This window comes from Silurus meridionalis, chromosome 10 (assembly GCF_014805685.1).
Source record: "Silurus meridionalis isolate SWU-2019-XX chromosome 10, ASM1480568v1, whole genome shotgun sequence".
NCBI lineage: Eukaryota > Metazoa > Chordata > Actinopteri > Siluriformes > Siluridae > Silurus > Silurus meridionalis.
Genome location: NC_060893.1, coordinates 19,890,881 through 19,910,784, shown reverse-complemented (window position 1 = coordinate 19,910,784; position 19,904 = coordinate 19,890,881). Strand labels below are relative to the sequence as shown.

The window sequence follows — 19,904 nt, the reverse complement described above, 5'->3', positions numbered from 1 at the left end:
AAAAAAAATTTATAAAACTGAGCATAGTCGCAGTTGTGACTGAGCATTGATTAAATTTCAGAGTACAGCAACACACCGTGAAAAAGCAAATACAAATAAGTTCATTTAGTTGTATGCAAACGCATTTTAGTTTGATTTGATCATTAGTTTAACTGTTTGTAAGACCTGGGCATGTTTTATAGAGTGACAGCAGGATTCTTGTGGTCTGTAACTGTTAAATCCTCAATGGTGATGGACAGAAAGGTGGATTTCTTCTATGGACTTTTTGACTGTTGTGTTTATAAGATGGTGCTTGAGATTTGACTCTTATTTGGTTTAATTCCTACCTATTTTTAGTGGCTTTTATACAGAGATTTGGAGGTTAACTGGTATACTGTATATGTGAGTACGGATGTGTTGGAAACGTGTTTCTTCTCAAAACAGTGGAATGTAGGTTTTTTAAATGGGCTCAGTGCTGCCATCTTGTGGCTGTTAAACACATTTGTCACTCTCCTTCTGTCGTTTTTTTTTACTCATTCTAAATACTGTATACTGCTCTTTATCCTGCTCTCTTTTGTTCACTTTCTATGACATGATATATACCTCTTTGTCGCTGAATCTCACTCTTTCACTCTTTTTGTATTTATTGTATACAGTTATCCTGCAGTGTGTGAGTTTCTACAGACTAATAACCTGCTCTCTGTGATCAGAGCCCATGAGGCGCAGGACGCAGGGTGAGTAAAACAGTTTACACATCACTGAATTCACCCAGAATCCCATCATCGTCATCATCATTATCATCATCATCATCATCATCATCACTGCAGCATCAGTCCACAACTCAGCCCATAGCACGTTTTTTTTTCTTTTTTTTTTAACATTCATTAAAGAATATTCCATTCATCTATCCATCCATTTCAATTTATTCTTTATTCTTTTCAAGTCTCTTTACATTTCTTTTAACCAGTGTGCTTTACATCTGTCCATCCATCCACATATACATCCATCCTTCCATTTATTGATCCATTCAACAATCCACCTATTAATCTATTAATCACATATTATCTATATTACATATTATCATCCATCTATTCATCCTTTTATTTATTTCCTTCTTCACTACAAGTCTTTATACATTCCTTTAAACCTGTGTGTTTTATGTATATTTATTCATCCAACCATCCAACCATCCATCCATCTATCTATCTATCTATCTATCTATCTATCTATCTATCTATCTATCTATCTATCTATCTATCTATCTATCTATCTGTCTGTCTGTCTGTCTGTCTGTCTGTCTGTCTGTCTGTCTGTCTGTCTGTCTGTCTGTCTGTCTGTCTGTCTGTCTGTTTTTAAACATTTTTACCAGTATAATTTCAATCCATTTATCCATCCATTTATCCATCCATTTATCCATCCATCCATCCATCCATCCATCCATCCATCCAAACACACCCACTCACCATTCTATCTATCTATCTATCTGTCTGTCTGTCTGTCTGTCTGTCTGTCTGTCTGTCTGTCTGTCTGTCTGTCTGTCTGTCTGTTTTTTTAATTTTTACCAGTATAATTTCAATCCATCCATCCATCCATTTATCCATCCATCCATCCATCCATCCAAACACACCCACTCACCATTCTATCTATCTATCTATCTATCTATCTATCTATCTATCTATCTATCTATCTATCTATCTGTCTATCTGTCTGTCTGTCTGTCTGTCTGTCTGTCTGTCTGTCATATGCATTCAGCTATACATCTTCCTTTACTGCTCTGCTTAAACATTCCCTTATTTCCCGTCTAACAGCTGGAAGGATGATAAATCAGTGGCATCATATTTTAGAACATTTTCACATTTCTATTCATTTCTATGAATTTTCTCATTCTAATAATCTCTCAATATATTACAAGGCCATTGTTATATAACATGATAATTATGTATGAGGGAGTAATTAAACACATAAATGTAGAAGAGCTGTTATAGATTAGTAATCAATGACGTGGTCATCTGATGTGATGCTTCTGATAGCAGCCCATATTTTCTTCCCCTTTTTTATTTATCAAAGCACTTCTTTTTTTTTATCCTTTTATAGTTACCTGTAACATTATGGAATGTCTGTGGAGCAAGTGATCTCTTGTTTTCACTTATAGCAGCTATAAATATACAATATCTCATCAGACTTTCTCTCTCTCTCTCTCTCTCTCTCTCTTTTTTTTCTCTCAAAGTTATTAAGGTAAAATAATGCAGTTACAGAAAACCTGAACAGCACAAATCTCTCCATCTTGCAGTCTTTCCTGCATCGGAACACTTCAGCTTTTGAAAGCTCCTTCCATCATATTAACGACTATGCTGGTTTCTTAATCTGTTTACGTGGTGCGTACACGTTTACGTAGAGCCATTGCTATGGAAACGATGACGTATTTGAAAGATCACGTTCATTCAAATCTGTAAATTGACACTGAATTCGTATTTTTCTGCTCGATTTCCTGCGTATATTTGAATTTCTTGAGCCGTATAAAAGACCACTGCACCCTTTATTTCTGATTCTTCACTGTGTATTGCTGTTGACTTTTTGCTCAACACTCAAAACATTTTCTAGCACCAGTGCGACCCGCTCCTAAAGTCAACACACAGTCCTGTGTAGAGTAAACACCACATTTTGTTAGAAAGTGTTTATATGTGAATTACACAATTGCCAGTAATGTTTTTGAGGATCTCTTAATTAGGGGCATGAACATCAATCTAGAAAAAGGTCTTTAATAAATATTTATATTATATTTTTATCAGTCATTATGATGACTAAGATGCTCTGCTGCTGACAGTGGTGTAACTGGGAATAACGGCCGGGTGGAACAAAACACCTTCACACCTTCGGTTTATCTTTCTCCTGCTTCATACACATTTATTTATCTATTCACCCATCCATCCTTCCTTCTCCCAATCTATGCCTCTGCTCACCTGCCCACCATTCATTCATTCACCATCCATATATTTATCTGTCTACTCATCTTTACCAGCCTGCTCACTATTCACCCATCTATCATGTTTCTTTAACAGCTTGCTTTAATATCCCTCCAGATCCAGTCTGATCATGGATCCATCCTTCCATCCATCCATCCATCAATCTATACATCCTGTAATTGATACATTTTTTTCTACAAGTCTCTATCAATTCCTTCTAATCCAATCTGCTTACCATTTATCCATCCACCCATCCATCCATCCATCCATCCATCCATCCATCTCCTATACATTTGCATCTGCTTGTCTATCTACCTGTCTACCTGTCTATCTCTCTATTGTCACTTTTGTCTTTTTCTACCATTCTGTCCATCCATCCATCCATCCATCCATCCATCCATCAATTAGTCCTCCACGACCATCCTACTTAATATCATTCCACCATTCAAATTTTTTCTACCGATCATAACATTATCTCCTTCACCAATCTGCTTACTATCCATCTATTTATACATGTTATTATTATTATTGTTGTTGGTGTTGTTGTTGTTATTATTATAATTGTCCCCCATTTTATATTTGTGCAGTTATCGGATGTACAGAAAAAGCCAGACGACGGGTTTCCCCTCTCTCATCACCATCTTCTCCGCTCCCAATTACCTGGACGTGTATAATAATAAAGGTCAGTCGTTTGTTGTGTTAGTGCACCACGCTGCTCTTGAGCCTCTCGCACTTCTGAACTAACAATACCATGGCTGGCTTTAGCATTAAAATCAAATGCACATCTCTGTGTATGCAGGCAGGCGCTGATGCATGTCATTATTGATGATGTTTTTGCAGCTGCTGTGCTAAAATACGAGAACAATGTGATGAACATTCGTCAGTTCAACTGCTCTCCACACCCTTACTGGCTGCCTAACTTCATGGACGTGTTCACCTGGTCCCTGCCTTTCGTAGGAGAGAAAGGTATGAGAGGAATGAAGGACATCAACTTCCACTGAAGCGCGTATTACACATACAGCAATTGTTTTTAAAAGGCAACTTTATTTACAGGTAACTTGGTGTCATGAAAGATATCAATGTAGCATCAGTGAAAAATTCACACCAGTTTCACTAAAAACTCTGAAATATTACAATATAAATATGATCATGTGTTTCAGGGTGGAGTATTTATCATTTCCTCACAAAAACCCAATTAATCATTTAGTTTGATCCCATTATATTATTATTTTTATTATTATTATTATTATTATTATTTTAATACATTTTATGTATATTATTTATATTTATATTAAAACTGTTTCATTCAAATACACCAGACTTTATTAGAGCCACATCAGCAGTGCGATTATAAAATGTTTTTTTTTATCTGAGCTGGTTTATTTATCTGCTTGTTTGTTTTGCACTGATTTATTTTAACATTAAAAACAGCAGAATAAACCTATTAAGGATCAGATGTTATGTTACTTGTAGAATTATTTATTCATTATTAATTGTCCTATGTTTATATGAATACATCTGTAGATGTTTATTTTAACAAGTACAACAACTAAATCTATAAAGTCCATCTTTAATTTTGTGGATAGATAGATTAGGGCAATTCCCTGTCTTTCACACTGTAACCTTTGACCTCTCCACAGTGACTGAGATGTTGGTAAATGTCCTCAGCATCTGTTCGGATGATGAACTCGTGAACGACGGTGATGAGATATATGATGGTGAGAAGAAAACTCCAGAATTCAGCTACTCTATAAGTGCCAGAAGTTTGTGGACACCTGAACACCACCCATTTTGGAGCGTAGCTGCAGGGATTTCTAATTTCGTGTTCAGTCAGAGCATTAGTGAAATCATTCTCTGATGTTGAATGAGGACGTTTGGGGTTCAGTCCGCGTTCCATTCTCTCCAAAACTGGGTGGTTTGGTGGATTTGAGTTTAGAGCTCTGTGCAGGACACTTGAGCTTTTCCACTGCAAACTTAACACACTACATGGAGCTGGCTTTGTGCACAGGGGCATTGTCATGCCAGAACAGGTTTTGGGCCTTATAGATATAGTGAAGGGAAAGTGTGTTCTTCCACTATGGGCATAATGGTCAAAATACTTTCTTGAGTGTGAGTTAGAGAAAGCAAACTGAAATAAATATGAACACCTACACCTGACTAACTTTAAACTATATAATGTAAAATTAGAAACTTCTTTTCACACGTTTCAATACTCTGTGTGTTTATATATATATAATAATTGTGTGTGTGTGTGTGTGTGTGTGTGTGTGTGTGTGTGTGTGTGTGTGATTTCTTCGCAGCGAACGCTGCAGCCGCACGTAAGGAGGTCATCAGGAACAAAATCCGTGCCATTGGCAAAATGGCCAAAATGTTCTCAGTTTTACGGTGAGCGCATCCCGAATGAAGGCTGGCTTCTACTTCTATGTTTTTGGACCTTTTGAGAAAGGGAATTGTGGGTAATCAGACTGTTGCTTCTAATCTACAATTATAAAGACATAATACAGAATGTACAGAATGGAGAGGGCCTGTGTTATGATCAGAGGTAAAAAAAAAACAACGACAAGAAAGCACCAGAATTCAGTAGGGTAATGGTTGTGGCCCTGGACCTGCTTTATGTGGTGTACATGTTCCTGTATCTCCTCCTGGATGGACCAAGATTGAACACATTGTTACTGGGATGGGAGGAACCCATGGTGCTCTATGCAGACATCTACTGGGGTTGAAGATGCTTAATTGCTGGGTGCTAGTGATGTGTTGGTCACGTTTCACCATTCTTTTCACCATTTGACTGTTGAACACACTGTGGAACCCCACCATGATGGAGTTTGTCAGGATGCTTTGAATGATGCAGCGATCAAAACTTGCAACATATTCCGTCCTCATGAGTTCTTAATTGGGCAGATCTGCAGAAGTATAACCCAGTCCTGTGTGTGTGTGTGTGTGTGTGTGTGTGTGTGTGTGTGTGTGTGTGTGTGTGTGTGATCTAACCTCTCGGGTTCTCTTCACAGTGAGGAGAGTGAAAACGTGTTGACTCTAAAGGGTCTAACTCCGACCGGCATGCTACCCAGCGGAGTTCTTTCAGGAGGAAAACAGACTTTACAGAGCGGTGAGCAAAAAAACAACCAAAAAACAAAAAAAATACAATCACTTCTGGTTTTCTTTCTCTTCCATTTTGGCTCTTTCTCTCCTCTCTAATCTTACATGTTTATTTTTTTTCTTGTTACTGAACTAATCAATACACCCACACTGTACTACTATCCGGCTAGCGGTGCTATTTGGCTAACGCTAACCGCTAACGACAACCAGCCTCGGCGGTGGACTCGTGGCGGCTCGTGCTGATTGCATGGCTGCCACAATAACGCTTCTCCTTTCACTCCTCCTCTCTCTGTCTCTCCGTTTGTGTGTCTCTCCGTCTCTCTGTGTGTCTGTCTGTGCTTTCTCAGCTACCATCGAGGCCATTGAAGCCATTGAGGCGGTTGAGGACAGTGAAGGTAATCACCAGCCCGCCACGCTATCTGTGCTGCTCAGAGGTTACATAGCCACCTGTAGCATGCACTAGCTAGCTTGCGTCTGCTAGCGAACATAGTTCGAGGTGGCTATGAAAGGTCAGGGGGCTGTGCCATCTGTTGTTACCAGAAGTACAAGAATGGTTCATGTAATTATAAGATCGTCACATACACACATCCATACACACTGACTGCTAGCACTAAACCCTGATGTTAGCTGTGTCTCAAATCACAAAAAGTCAGTAAAAATGTGAACTAATATAACAACCTAGCTGGTGGACATTATTGTAAAAATGTAGCAGAAACAAGATGGCTTCTATTAAACACAGTCAATTGCAAAGCTGTGATTATCAATTATAATATCATTAATAATTATTGTAACAGTAATGTCACAAAAAAAAGTATCTCTTGCATTGTGTAGCGTGTAAAGGAGTCACGTGACAAAAGAACGAAGGAGTCGGACTGGGGGACTCATGAGATGAATTACTCAATTCTGTTTCCTGAGTAATGCACTGCATAGCGTCTATGGGAATCGTGATAAAAGAACGAACTAACGAAATATAGACATAGAACAGTTATTGTTGTTGTGTAACCATAATTAGAATTTATAAAAACAAAACCTCCACTAAAGGGAGCTGGTTAGCATTACACAATTTTATGTTATAAAATCAGGGAGATTATAGCTACAGTATAGATAGCTAAATAATTTATTGGTAGTCAGCATGTACACTTGTTACAGTACTGGAGTAAAAGTACTGTTTAAATATATAACATTACATCTTTTATATTTTGAATTAAGTAAAAGTATAAAAGTTCTCACGTTTGTTTGAACTTAAGTATCAAAAGTAAAAGTAGTGATCTATGAGAACTCGAATAATCGATATTGTTGTATGTTTCATTCTCCTGCACCTTTTGAAAGAGGATTTTCTGTAAAGACACACAGAAGGACCCTTTTTCTCACTAGAATTATAGTCAAGTCAAGTCAAGAGGCTTTTATTGTCATTTCTACAATAAACAGTGGTACACAGTACACTGTAAAAACTGACACAACTTTCCTTCAGGACCCTGGTGCTACACTAAACAATATAGAGCTACATAAAGTGCATCGAGTGCAAACAGTGCAGACAAAACCAGTGCAGACACACAACACAAGACAGTGTGGAACAAATACACATAACACAAGAAAGCATGGTCCAGTAAACCTATTATATATATTGTATACGGTATTAAACTGTGAATATACGGTACTGTGCAAAGAGGACTCTAAAAGACTATGAACAAGAGTATATGTTAACAAACACAATGCGGTGCAAAAACAGGTCATTGTATGAACTAATATAGGGATATGCTTGTGTTCTTCTATCAGCAGAAAACCTCAAGTTATGGCTTTTCTTCGCTACAAAGGATCGACAATGGAAAATGCTACATTTTTAACATTTCAGCATTTTCCAGTGTCAACGCTTCGTAACAGTTCAAAGTAAAGCCATAACTTTAGGTTTTCTGCCACAGGAAAGTCTTCCGTTTAAAGAATTTCAGTTCCTCTGTATCATTAAACTCGAGAGATTACAAATAGAGATGCGACTGTCAGGACCAACACAAGCTAACATGTTTACCAGATGTTCCAAAACATTTAATGTAACTAGAAACAGAAAAAAATTGTGATTTGTATTCTCTAAAAAGTTAAAAGCAATAGTTTGGGAAAGTTGCTGCTATTCTAAAATATTTGGTGTTAATAAAGTAATAAAGTAACAATAACTAAATGCTGACAGGTTTTTTTAATCACATGCATCCAAGTGTGCTTTATTTATTATTATTTGTTATATTTTTAAGTGCTGCTAAGGAGTGGTAACTAACTAACTTTACATTGGTGTCTTTACACTTAAGAACAGTAAACATTGAAACTTGCTTTAATAAAAGTAATTATATAATTATTATATCTGAATATTATATCAGTCATTTTAATAATGGACCTGATTTGAGACACATCATTTCATTGGATTTAGATAACTTATTTTTTAGCCGTTTAAGAAATATTTGTATGATTAATATAGCTGAATGTCCTGTTCAGATATATCCAACATTTTACTGTTCAGCTCTTCTCGGTAACACGGATGCAATTAGAAGACTATTGTCTAAGCCCCGCCCTGCCTCACATCTGCCGCCTCTGTGATTAGTCCTTTGTGAGCAGGTGACCTGCTGGGATCATGTGACCTCTCTGCGCCTGGGACATTCGAGATCTAAGTAACACAGCGAAAAACAAAAAAAATTTACAAAACAACAAAAAACCTTACCTATGGATTATCATTTAAAAAAAGTCTTTCTGCCACTGCTGTGTTGTGAATGTTTCCCCTGTAGAGCAGTGCTTCACATCATCTTTACTGTGTTTCCATCAGATCAGAACAGTAGATTAGATGTTTAATAGATTTGGATTCGATGACGATATTGTTTTCTAATGGAAACATCGGTGTCTGAGTTCCTTGTGATTCAGGATGTGATTTAAAAAAAATCTGTTACTTCCTCTTCAGCTACATCCAGCTGTCACAAATTTCCCTGTAGTGGTGTGTGTGTGTGTGTGTGTGTGTGTGTGTGTGTGTGTGTGTTTTGTACACTTGACCGAATGAAAGTGTGATTGATGATCTGAGTGTGTTTCACTATTGGTGTATTGTTATGTCAGGTTTTGTGTTCCAACACTTTGGTCAGTTTTTTTCATAGAATTTTATTAGGCTAAAATTAATTAACTTTCCAGAAGCATCAAAGTGCATTAAAAAGCTTCTTCAGAAAGAGAATTAACTGATAAATACTCAAAACTATTGTAGTAAAGACTGTCTGGTCACAGGCAGACTTCTGACTGATCATGACTTACACAATAAGATCCCCTTTATGTAAATTGTCTTTTGGTGAATCAGAAAAAATTGCCCCAGTTATGTGGTGCAACTGACTAAATGTTCGTTTTATTAAAATGGTTTAATTGTTAAAAAAGAAAGAGTGGGTGGGGTATTAAAGAGTGGGTGAGGTATTAAAGTGTGGCTGGGGTAATTAAAAAATGGGTGGGGTATTAAAGAGTGGGTGGGATATTAAAATGTGGCTGGGGTATTAAAGAGTGAGTGGGGTATTAATAAATGGGTGGGGTTTTAAGGAGTGGGTGGGGTATTAAAGAGCGGTGGGATATTAAAATGTGGCTGGGGTATTAAAGAGTGAGCGGGTATTAATAAATGGGTGGGGTTTTAAGGAGTTGGTGGGGTATTGAAGTGTGGCTGGGGTATTAAAGAGCGGTGGGATATTAAAATGTGGCTGGGGTATTAAAGAGTGGTTGGGGTATTAAAGAGTGAGTGGGGTATTAATAAATGGGTGGGGTTTTAAGGAGTGGGTGGGGTATTAAAGAGTGGGTGGGTTATTAAAGTGTGGGTGGGTTATTAAAGTGGGTGGGTTATTAAAGAGTGGGTGGGTTAAAGAAAGAGTGGACAAGGTATGAGTGGATGGGGTATTATAAAGTGGGCACGTTTAAAAATGTGTACAGGGTATTAAAGGAAAAGGTTGGCATCCAGCGTAAAAACATGCCAAATCAAACGTGCGGAGGATCCGCTGTGTCGACCCCTAACGGGAGAAGCCGAAAGAAAGTTTTTTATTAGAGAAAGGGGACAGGGTATTAAAGTGTGACTGGGGTGATAAAGCATGGGTGGGGTATATAAGAGTGGGTGGGGTATTAGAGAAAGAGGAATTAAAGTGTATACAGGGTATTAAAGAAAGTGGGTTGGATATTGGCAGGGTATTAAAGAAAAGAAGAAGTGTCATCTCTCTGTGTGTGTGTGTGTGTGTGTGTGTGTGTGTGTACAACAGTGCAGATCCATGATTCTATATTCTTTGTCTCTTCCTTTCTTTTTTTTCTCTTCTCTCCATTTCTATCCTTTTGCATGCTTTCTGTCTCATTCTCTTTTCCTGTCTCTGTCATTGCTCTCTTTTCCCTTTTACTCTCTTTTCTCTCTTCCTTCTTTCCCTTCATCTGTGCCCCATTCATCAATCCTTTCTTCCTGACTCTCCTGTTTCATTTTGTCTATTTCCTCTCATTCGTCCTCTTGCTCTCTTTCTCTCCCTCCCTCTCTCCAGCTATCCGTGGTTTCTCCCCACAGCATAAGATCAACAGTTTTGAGGAAGCGAAGGGTCTGGACCGGATAAACGAGCGCATGCCTCCACGCCGCGACGTGCTCAACAGCGTGGGTCTGTCTATGGGCCGCATGAACATGGTTGAGTCCAACGGCACCGACGACAACAGCAACCTTCAGTGACTCCTCATCTTCATCCTCCTCCTCTTCTTGTTCTTCTTTATCCCTGTCTGTGCTCTCGCTCTCTGTCTTTCTTTACCCTCTTTCCTTCCATCTGCATTGCTGCTCTTTTTCTCTCCCTCTTTACAGTGGACGATTGGTTGCAATTTGAGACGCAGCCTGAGATGAAAGAGGGATTTTTTTGCCTTTGAAAGCGGACGGTGTAAAGAGCATGCGATGCTGGGAGGAAGTCATGGGGGGAATTTCTGGAAGATGTCCAGGAGGAAGTCCAGGAGGATGTCCAGGAGGAAGTGCAGGAGGATGTCCTGCTTTAAAGCTCTGTCTGGTCATGTTGTAGTGAAGTGGAAGACAAACAAGTGTGTGTGGGTTGGATAATGACATTAACTACAAACTGATAATAGGATGTTGGAGCACTGTTCTCTTGGATAAGTTTGTGTCCGCTTTACGTGTGTGTGTGTGTGTGTGTGTGTGTGTGTTGGTTAACTGACGTGTGTAATTACTTTGTAAGGAAGTAAGCTTTATCACAGAAGACTGTGGAAACTGAATATTACAGTGTTAGTTCTTCATTTACTGTCAAAGTCTGAGTGTGTGAGTGGGTTAGGGCTGCCAATTTCATTAAACACACACACACACACACACACACACACACACACACACACACACACACACACACACTTGAATATCAATTATAATTGAAGAAATCGTAATAATAATGCTCATTTTTTTGTAAAAAGAAAATCTAAGCCTTGCATTGGAGCATCTGAGTTTTCTCAGTGCAAATTCTGATACCAATTACAACATACACAGCATTTAGGCTAATTCACGTATTTACACTCATCACCGTACGGGATTCACCGTGATTACCATTTCACTTCAGGGGGAGGACAATATTCATGTGGGACTTCCCAAAGTTGAAAGCAATGTGTGTGCTGTTTGTTACAGCTGTGAATGTGTGTTTAAGATATTAAATAACATTAAGTGTGATATATATATATATATATATATATATATATATATATATATATATATATATATATATATATATATATATATATATATATATATATATATAAAAACACAAAGACATTATAGACCCAACATAGTACACAGCATGACCTATGAGTAGCAGTTAGATGCTGTATTCCAAACAGATACAAAAGAAATCTTGTAGAAAGACTAACAGGAATTCGAGTTCAGACTGGATCCCACTTGCAGATCCCTGCAGGTATTGATCTGCTGGCTACATTTGTCAGAACGTGTGTATAAAAATATATTAAAAAACACAATCCTATACACATTTTTATATTCAATGTGTAATTATTATTTTTTTTTTTTAAGTTTAACCATGCCCACTTTACATCTAACATTATTTAGTTCAATAAAAAAACAGGGGAAAGGATTATGTTTAGCCACACCCACTGATTTTAAGATCTTTGATTTAAAGTAAAAATGGTATTTACAAAATATATGGTTTAGGCATGTATACCTCACATTTAAAATCGTTGCTTTGAAAATTGTTTTTGCTTTAGCCACACCCACTTCATATGATTCAATCTTGAGTTATATAAAAACAAAGGGGGGAAAAAAAGGGCTGATTTAGCCACGCCCACTTCTCATTTAAAGATTTTCCAAAGAAATTTCAAAAGAAAGGTCACATTACTTTTTAAATAATTGAGTTACATTAGAAATCAAGGGTAAAATGGCTGGTTCAGCCAGGCCCACTTCAAATTTTAAATAAAAATGTAATATAAGGTTGGGGGGGATTAGCCACGCCCCCTTTACATTTAAAATAATTGTGGCGTAAAAACAAACAAAAAATTCGGGTTTAGCTACGGTCAATTTACATGAAATTTTTTTTTATTAAAACTAGAAATAATGGGAAAAATTGAGTACGCACAATCTACTATAATCGTTTTAGTAAATTTAAAATCATTTTCACAAATCAGGTTTAGCCACGCCCACTTCACATTTAAAATTGTTGAATTAAAATAAAAATAAAGGGGAAAAAATGAATTTAGCCACGCCCACTTCACAATTATATTCTGGATGCAGGCACAGATAGTGGCATTGTGTTATATCTAGGATAAAAAAATTTGAATAGTACAATGTACATCCTACTGTATGTGTGTGTGTGTGTGTGTGAAATGTACAACTAAGCATTTATTTTCACAGTCTCTGGCTCTTCTCTACCATGTTTTGCTACTAGTATTTAACTAATGAGCCTTCACTGAAGCCCGGGACTTGACAAGATGCTCACGGTGCAGTTCTGGGAGTTTATTTCCGTGCGTTTACTCGTCCGCTCTGTGCAATGTTATGCTGCTGTCACTGCATTGTACTTGAACCGCTGTAAACAGCTGCAATCAGGCAGCCGCAGGACCCGAGCCCCTGCTGGATGCATTCACACCACACAGTCAAGGAAAGAAGGACCGGTGGGATAAAAAGATTGTGGTATTTGTGGACATTCACACTTGGACATTCTTTGTGCAAATTACACCTACTGTATGGTCTCAATCAGGTCCTGGCCTGTCCAGCTGCAAAAGACTGATCTGTTAACACGCCTCGGGATCTGGCTTTGTACATAAACTGTAAAAGGTGGCTGTTTTTCACATTAAATTTTTATTTTTTTTTTGTTTATTTCTATTTAAGTGCACACAATTGAATTATGTTTCTTTTTTTAGTTTGAACCTTTCTGTTTATTTTGCTGTACATTTCAGTGATGTAAGACACGTGATTTAATTATTTATGATTTTATTTCACTCTCTCATTCTCCTCTGTTCATGTACAGAAGTCTTTCGGTTGAGTGAATAATCCTATAACTATTTGAAAAGCCATCCGGGCTGCATGACTGCATGGGAAAAATCGAAAAAACAAAAACAACAACCTGTAAAGCAAATAGGGACACACCTTCCCACGTCCTCAGTTTTTAAGAAAATATATTTCCGGTTATCATTATTCTCTTCAATATTCTTCTTGTTTATTATAAAAAGAGATTCTGGCTGTTTCGGGCTTCACTTTATTTCGTTTTGGTCATTCACTGTGCTTTACTTTAAAATCTGAAGCGGTTCATGGGTTATTTGTGATTCTCTATCTTTCTTACTCAATCCCTCACTCACTTTCTTCTCTCTCTCTCTCTCTCTCTCTCTCTCTCTCTCATATTTCTCTCTTCGTTTTGCCATTTTGATTTTCGATCTACACACAGTGTAAGCATGCCCCATGGGACAAATCTCTTTTTTACTCTTGAATAAAATATGCATGGACCTTTAGCCATTTCTGTGCTCACTGTATAATGTACTTGATTTGCACTCACACTCTCTCATGCAGAGGTGGCAGAAGTACACACATCCTTCACTCAAGATGATGTACAGATATTACTCAAGGTAAAGTAAAAAAGTTTGGGCTCTGACTTGCACTTGCATAAAAAGTAGCTATTACTACTACCTGTTTTAGTGTCATGCTGGTAACTGAACATCATATTAATCATATTGATATAAAAGAAATTAAAATGTTGTTACCTAATAAATGTATCCAGGCTGAACATCCACCATATAGAACACAAGCAGAGAAAAAATGATGATGATCAGGTGATCAGGAATGTGTCTGTTCTCAGTCAAGTTTACATCACTGACTCTCTCTGTCTCATCCGTGTGAACCCCTGACTTCTTGTTGCCTTCTGCCTTGCTCACCTAAAGTAAACTAGTCTACGTCTGTGGTGTGTGAGAGCCAGAAAATGATACACCAGTGGTAGATTGAAAAGGCCGCACAATGACAGGAAATCGGTTGATGGACTGAAAATGGTGCAGCGAAAAGAAAAAATATGGATCCTGTCACCAGATTAAACTAAAGTAACAAACCTGGTTTGGAAACGTAAGAAGTAGAAAGCATAGATATTTATGTAAAAATGTAATGAATGAATGTAAAAAGTTGTCTGAACAATAAATAGTTTAATAAATGTACTGATACCAGAAAAATCTACTTAAATAAAAAAACCAATGTATTTGTAGTTCATTACATCCCACCTCCGCTCTTATCATTTATCTGCCTATATATTGACAGGGAATCAAGAATCCAAGCACATTCTACAAGTGCACCTTCATTTTCTTTTTTTTTTTTATCTAAATACAAAATGAGGAAAAAGGCACTGTGTTATCACTACATGACCTATTAAAACAAAACAAACAAAAAAAAAAAAAAATCACACTGGAAATTTTATTTGACACCTACTCAACCAGGGAAATGTTTTAACTGCTGCTTTATGACATCTAATAGAATAATAAAACATAGAAACCCTTTAATATAAGAATTAAGAATATTTAACCCTTGTGTAGACTTCATATTTTGTTAATCTGCCAGTATTCTTGGGTCTGGTGGACCCACAGCATTTTTGGGGCTTTTAATTCAACACAATTCAAATATTTTATGTTAAAATTCTCAACATATATACTGGCTAAAAGTTGGAAATGGCCTCCGAATGGCATCAGCTGCACTTCGAAGGTGTCATTAGGCTCAGGGTTGTAAAACAGGGGAAGGCTGTGCACACACTTGTCCCCCGCTGACCTGATGGCAGCTTGCTTGTCTTTAATCTCCTATCAAAGTGGATTATTCTGAAAATTATGGGGTTTTCCAGAGACATGGTTGGAGAGAAATGTCCAACAGTTTCTGCATCCAACAGGGATTCTGTGGATTCCCCTTTGAACCTGAGAACTCCAGCAGGGATAAAATTCCCAAAGTAAATTTGGCTCAGTAAGTTCATTACAAAATGCTTAAAATAGCTGGTGAACTGTAATTTTTAATTGAAGGAACACCTTTACAAATGAAAGTGCAGTAATAAAAAAAAAAACAACAACACTACAGTCCATAAATTGAGTCTATTGTAAGCTTTGCACTTTCATGGCAGAAAGAAACAAAAATATATCCTGTTATAATGACATTTATAATAATGAGAGAAATTTGAAAATGCAGATTTAGAATTCATACAGTGAGCACACGCTAATCTCCTAGTTGAAGTACAAATTTCAAGAAAAGTTTTACGCTACCACATCCAAAAACATCTTATACAATTGTGGATTACATTTGGGGTAATAGTTTGGTAAAGAACCACATTTGGGTTTAGGTGCCCTAATATGTTTGTCCATATAGTGTGTGTGTGTATACTGTATATGTACATGCATCTTGATATAAAGAATATATGGAGATACAAAAAAAACATTTAAATTTTCTGTAATGTGACAAGTAAAAAGCCCCTTATTCTCTTTGAATGTATCATATACAAAATCCTGCTAGAGTAATACGAGTCTACATTCGATTTCTATTAAAGCTTGGGTCAGACCAAACAGCAAGAACACAGAAAAAATTCAGAACTTTTGAGTCTCAGCTTTGTGAGTCAGAACAGAACAAGCAGGGTGTGTGAACCTGAATTCTGTATGAATTTCTCTGAGGTCATCAACAGCAAACTAGTTTCTCTCTGGAGTGTGTGGTAAAGCTGCTTTTGGGCTCAGGTTTCTTCTACCTGTGGTAAACATTAACAAGAGCATCAGGAAAAAACAAAACAAAAAAAAAACCTAAGCAATTGTAGCAATTGTCTTTGCATTACATTTTGCATGCAGCATTTCATTTTCTCTTTCAGTTAAACTACAAAAGGTGACCCAAACCTGTTCCCGCATATGGTTTACCTGGGTTGGAGAGGAAGATCTCAACCCTACTGAACACCTTTGAGATGAATTGGAACACTGACTGCACCCAGGCCTCCTCACCTCACCTACATCACTACACTACAGCAAACCTTTATATTTGAATAAGCAAAATCTCCACAAGCACACTCCAAAATATAGTGGAACATCTTCCCACAAGAGTGGAGGTTATAATAACATCTAAAGACGAATTAATGTGGCATACAATATACAAAAAGCCCTTAAGATCTTAGTCAGGTGTCCACAAACTTTTGTCCATATAGTGTACTATGACACATAAATGTATGAATTTATGGCTTTAAATATTTTGTATGTTAAGATTTTTAGAATAGGTTCATCCTGCTTGTTATTGATAAATGCCAGTGAAGATTTTATAACTGGGAGTCATCAGTGTCTTGATGTGTAGTGAGCCAGTGTCCTAAACATTGCTCCAATTCATATACAGCATATAATGATTCAGAAGATAAGGAGCTATAGATGTTTGCGATACACCGTAAATAAAAAGGGCAGAGTAAATAGAAAGATTAGTGTATTCTGGGAAGGAAGCAAAATCCTTTAGATACTGTTGGGTCTGGCTTTCAGATTTCATGTCCCAGGAATTCCTTTTAAACTTTAACATTTGCAGTTCACTCCAAGGACAAGCACTACGATTTACAGTGTTGTTCTCCCACACCACAGACACAAACAGGATAATCCCTGACCTCCCAGCTGACTTCAAAGCAGCATTCAAATTCAAAAACTGCTCTGATCTTCAGGAGAACCTGGAGAAACATCCGACTCCCTCCTAACCGACTCTTTAAAAAGGTTCCTTTGTCTACCGCATCCGGACTCTTGTGCAACAAGCCAATGCAAGTAACTGTTTTACCAACCAGTTTAAATGCGTGTTAAAGCTTGAGCCCCTTATTTTAGGGTGAATTTGAATTTCTGTTGTGTTTGTCTCATTCATTAAACACCGTATTTGTCATAAGTGATTGTCTCAGAGTGCTGCTCATATTTCAAAGTTCCTGCAATATTTGTTTAAATTACATGCTCTATTAATTGTATGGTATAAAGTAAAGGGAGTCTTTAACAAGTGTGCTGGTACCGATCTTGTACAAGAGAGAAGTGCAGACCTGAAATAACTACAGGGGAATTAAGTTAAATCAGTCAAACCATGAAGTTATGGGAAAGAGTAGTGGAAGCCAGGCTGAGAGAAGAGGTGACATGAGAGACATGAGAAACAGTATGGTTTTATGCTGAGGAAGAGCACCACAGATGCATTGTTTGCTTTGAGAATGTTGATGGAGAAGTATAGAGAAGGACAGAAGGAGGATTTAGAGAAAGCGTACGACAGTGCCGAGAGAGGAGTTGTGGTATTGAATGGGGAAGTCTGGTGTGTCAGAGAAGTATGTGAGGGTGGTGCAGGATTGTATGAGGACAGTGTGACAGCAGTAAAGTGTGCAGTAGGAACGACAGACTGGTTTAAGGTGGAGGTTGAACTGCATCAAGGATCGGCTCTGAGCCCTTTACTGTTTGCAGTGGTAATAGACAGGTTGACGGACGAGGTCAGACAGGAGTCTCCATGAACTATGATGTTTGCGGATGATATTGTTGTTTGTGGTGAGAGTAGGGGGCAGGTTGAGAAGAGCCTGGAGAGGTGGAGGTATGTGCTGGAGAGAAGGGGAATGAAAGTCAGAAGGAGTAAGACAGAGTACATGTGTGTGAATGAGAGGGAGGGCAGTGAAGTGGTGTGGTTGCAGGTAGAAGAGGTGGAGAAGGTGGAGGAGTTTAGGTACCTGGGGTCAACAGTGCAAAGTAATGGAGAGTGTGTTAGAAAAGTGAAGAAAAGAGTGCAGGCAGGGTGGAGTGGGTGGAAAAAAGTGATAGCAGGAGTGAGTTGTTATAGAAGGGTATCTGCAAGAGTGAAAGGGAAAGTTTATAGAACTGTGGTGAGACCTGCGATGTTGTATGGTTTAGAGACAGGATTAGACAGGAAAGGATTAGAAACGAGTTTATTAGAGGGACAGCGCATGTAGGACGTTTTGGAGACAAGGTGAGGGAGGTGAGATTGAGATGGTTTGGACATGTTCAGAGGAGGGACATGGGGTATATCGGTAGGAGAATGCTGAGGATGGAGCCGCCAGGAAGGAGGAAAAGAGGAAGGTTAAGGAGGAGGTTTATGGATGTGGTGAGGGAAGACATGCAGGTAGTTGGGTTTAAAGAGGCAGATGTAGAGGACAGGGGGCTATAGAGACGGATGATCCGCTGTGGCAACCCCTAATGGGAGAAGCCGAAAGAAGAAGAAGAAGAAAGTAAATAGGGTCACGTCCTTCTTGGCCGGGTAGATACACCTTTTATATTATTAATGAGAGATAATACTGTCCGTTTGGTGAAGAACAGACCAAATAATTGTAACGTTAATTCCATTGCCGTTAATTCAACAACTTAATTTAAATATTTATGAATAATTATAACCTATTATAATTACATATAAATAGTTCCCTTTTTGCGAGCTAAATTCGCTACAACACATAATCCCCTTTACAGACCCCCCGCTTTAGTGGACATCATAGCAACACAGTTTTTTACAGATTTTTCCCCAAAGTTATTATTTATTGCTGACATTACACAAGCTTTCAAAAAAAGTTTGGGTGACTTTGATAATAGCGTTTCTAATGGCACAATATATATTATGGTAACAGTACAGTTGCCAGGGTCATACAGAGGTTTTCCAAGAAAGGTTCCACTCGGAACAGGCCTCACAAGGGCCAATAAAAGAAGTTAAGTCCTCGTGCTGAGCATCAGGTGCAGAAGCTGCTTAAAAAACAGACGCATGAGTGCTGCTGTAAAAGACTGTAGAAAGAACATTACTCATAATCTTACATTTCAGTGATCATGTTAGTTCTCACTCTCCAGTGTTCTGTATTGTTTAAAGATTCATGATCACACTCTTGATGTCACCCAAATGAGGATGGGTTCCCTTTTGAATCTGGTTCTTCTCAAAGTTTCTTCCTCATAACATCTAAGGGAGTTTTTCCTTGCCACAGTCACCATGGCTGCTCATCAGGGACAAATACACACCAACACTTCACCTTAACTCTTAAAATTCTGTAAAGCTGCTTTGAGACAATGTCTGTTGTGAAAAGCGCTATAGAAATAAACTTGACGTGACTTGACTTGCAGCATTGCTTTAGAGGTTGCAGAAGTTCCGCTTGTCAGTGCTCAGACCATATGCCGCACACTAAAACAAGCTGGTTTCCAGGCCACCGTCCCAGAAGAAAGCCTCTTCTGAAGCTGGCTCACAAGATACCCTGCATATAGTTTGCTGAAAACAACCTGTCCAAGACCATAAATTAATGGAACCATGTCCTGTGGTCTGATTAGACTAAGATAAACTTGTTGGGCTCAGATGATGTCCAGCATGTGTGGTGACGCCCTGGTGAGGAGAACCAAGAAAATTGTGTTTTGCCTACAGTCAAGCATAGTGGTGGTAGCATCATTGTCTGGGGC

The 19,904-nt window shown here is 38.1% G+C and overlaps 1 protein-coding gene across 4 annotated transcripts in view; it reads left to right on the top strand.

Annotated features, from left to right (window-relative positions):
- Nucleotides 1-13,587, top strand: part of ppp3cb (protein phosphatase 3, catalytic subunit, beta isozyme) — a 62,983-nt gene extending 49,396 nt beyond the window's left edge. For 3 of the 4 annotated variants that reach the window (XM_046859274.1, XM_046859275.1, XM_046859277.1), the window contains 8 exons: nt 636-713; nt 3,530-3,624; nt 3,783-3,908; nt 4,583-4,660; nt 5,243-5,327; nt 5,951-6,048; nt 6,386-6,433; nt 10,553-13,587. In XM_046859274.1, the coding sequence (XP_046715230.1) occupies nt 636-713; nt 3,530-3,624; nt 3,783-3,908; nt 4,583-4,660; nt 5,243-5,327; nt 5,951-6,048; nt 6,386-6,433; nt 10,553-10,731 (787 nt within the window). In that variant the 3' untranslated portion in view covers nt 10,732-13,587. The remainder of the gene's footprint in view (nt 1-635; nt 714-3,529; nt 3,625-3,782; nt 3,909-4,582; nt 4,661-5,242; nt 5,328-5,950; nt 6,049-6,385; nt 6,434-10,552) is intronic. The other variant, XM_046859276.1, reaches the window with a different exon arrangement.
- Nucleotides 13,588-19,904: the final 6,317 nt, after the last annotated feature.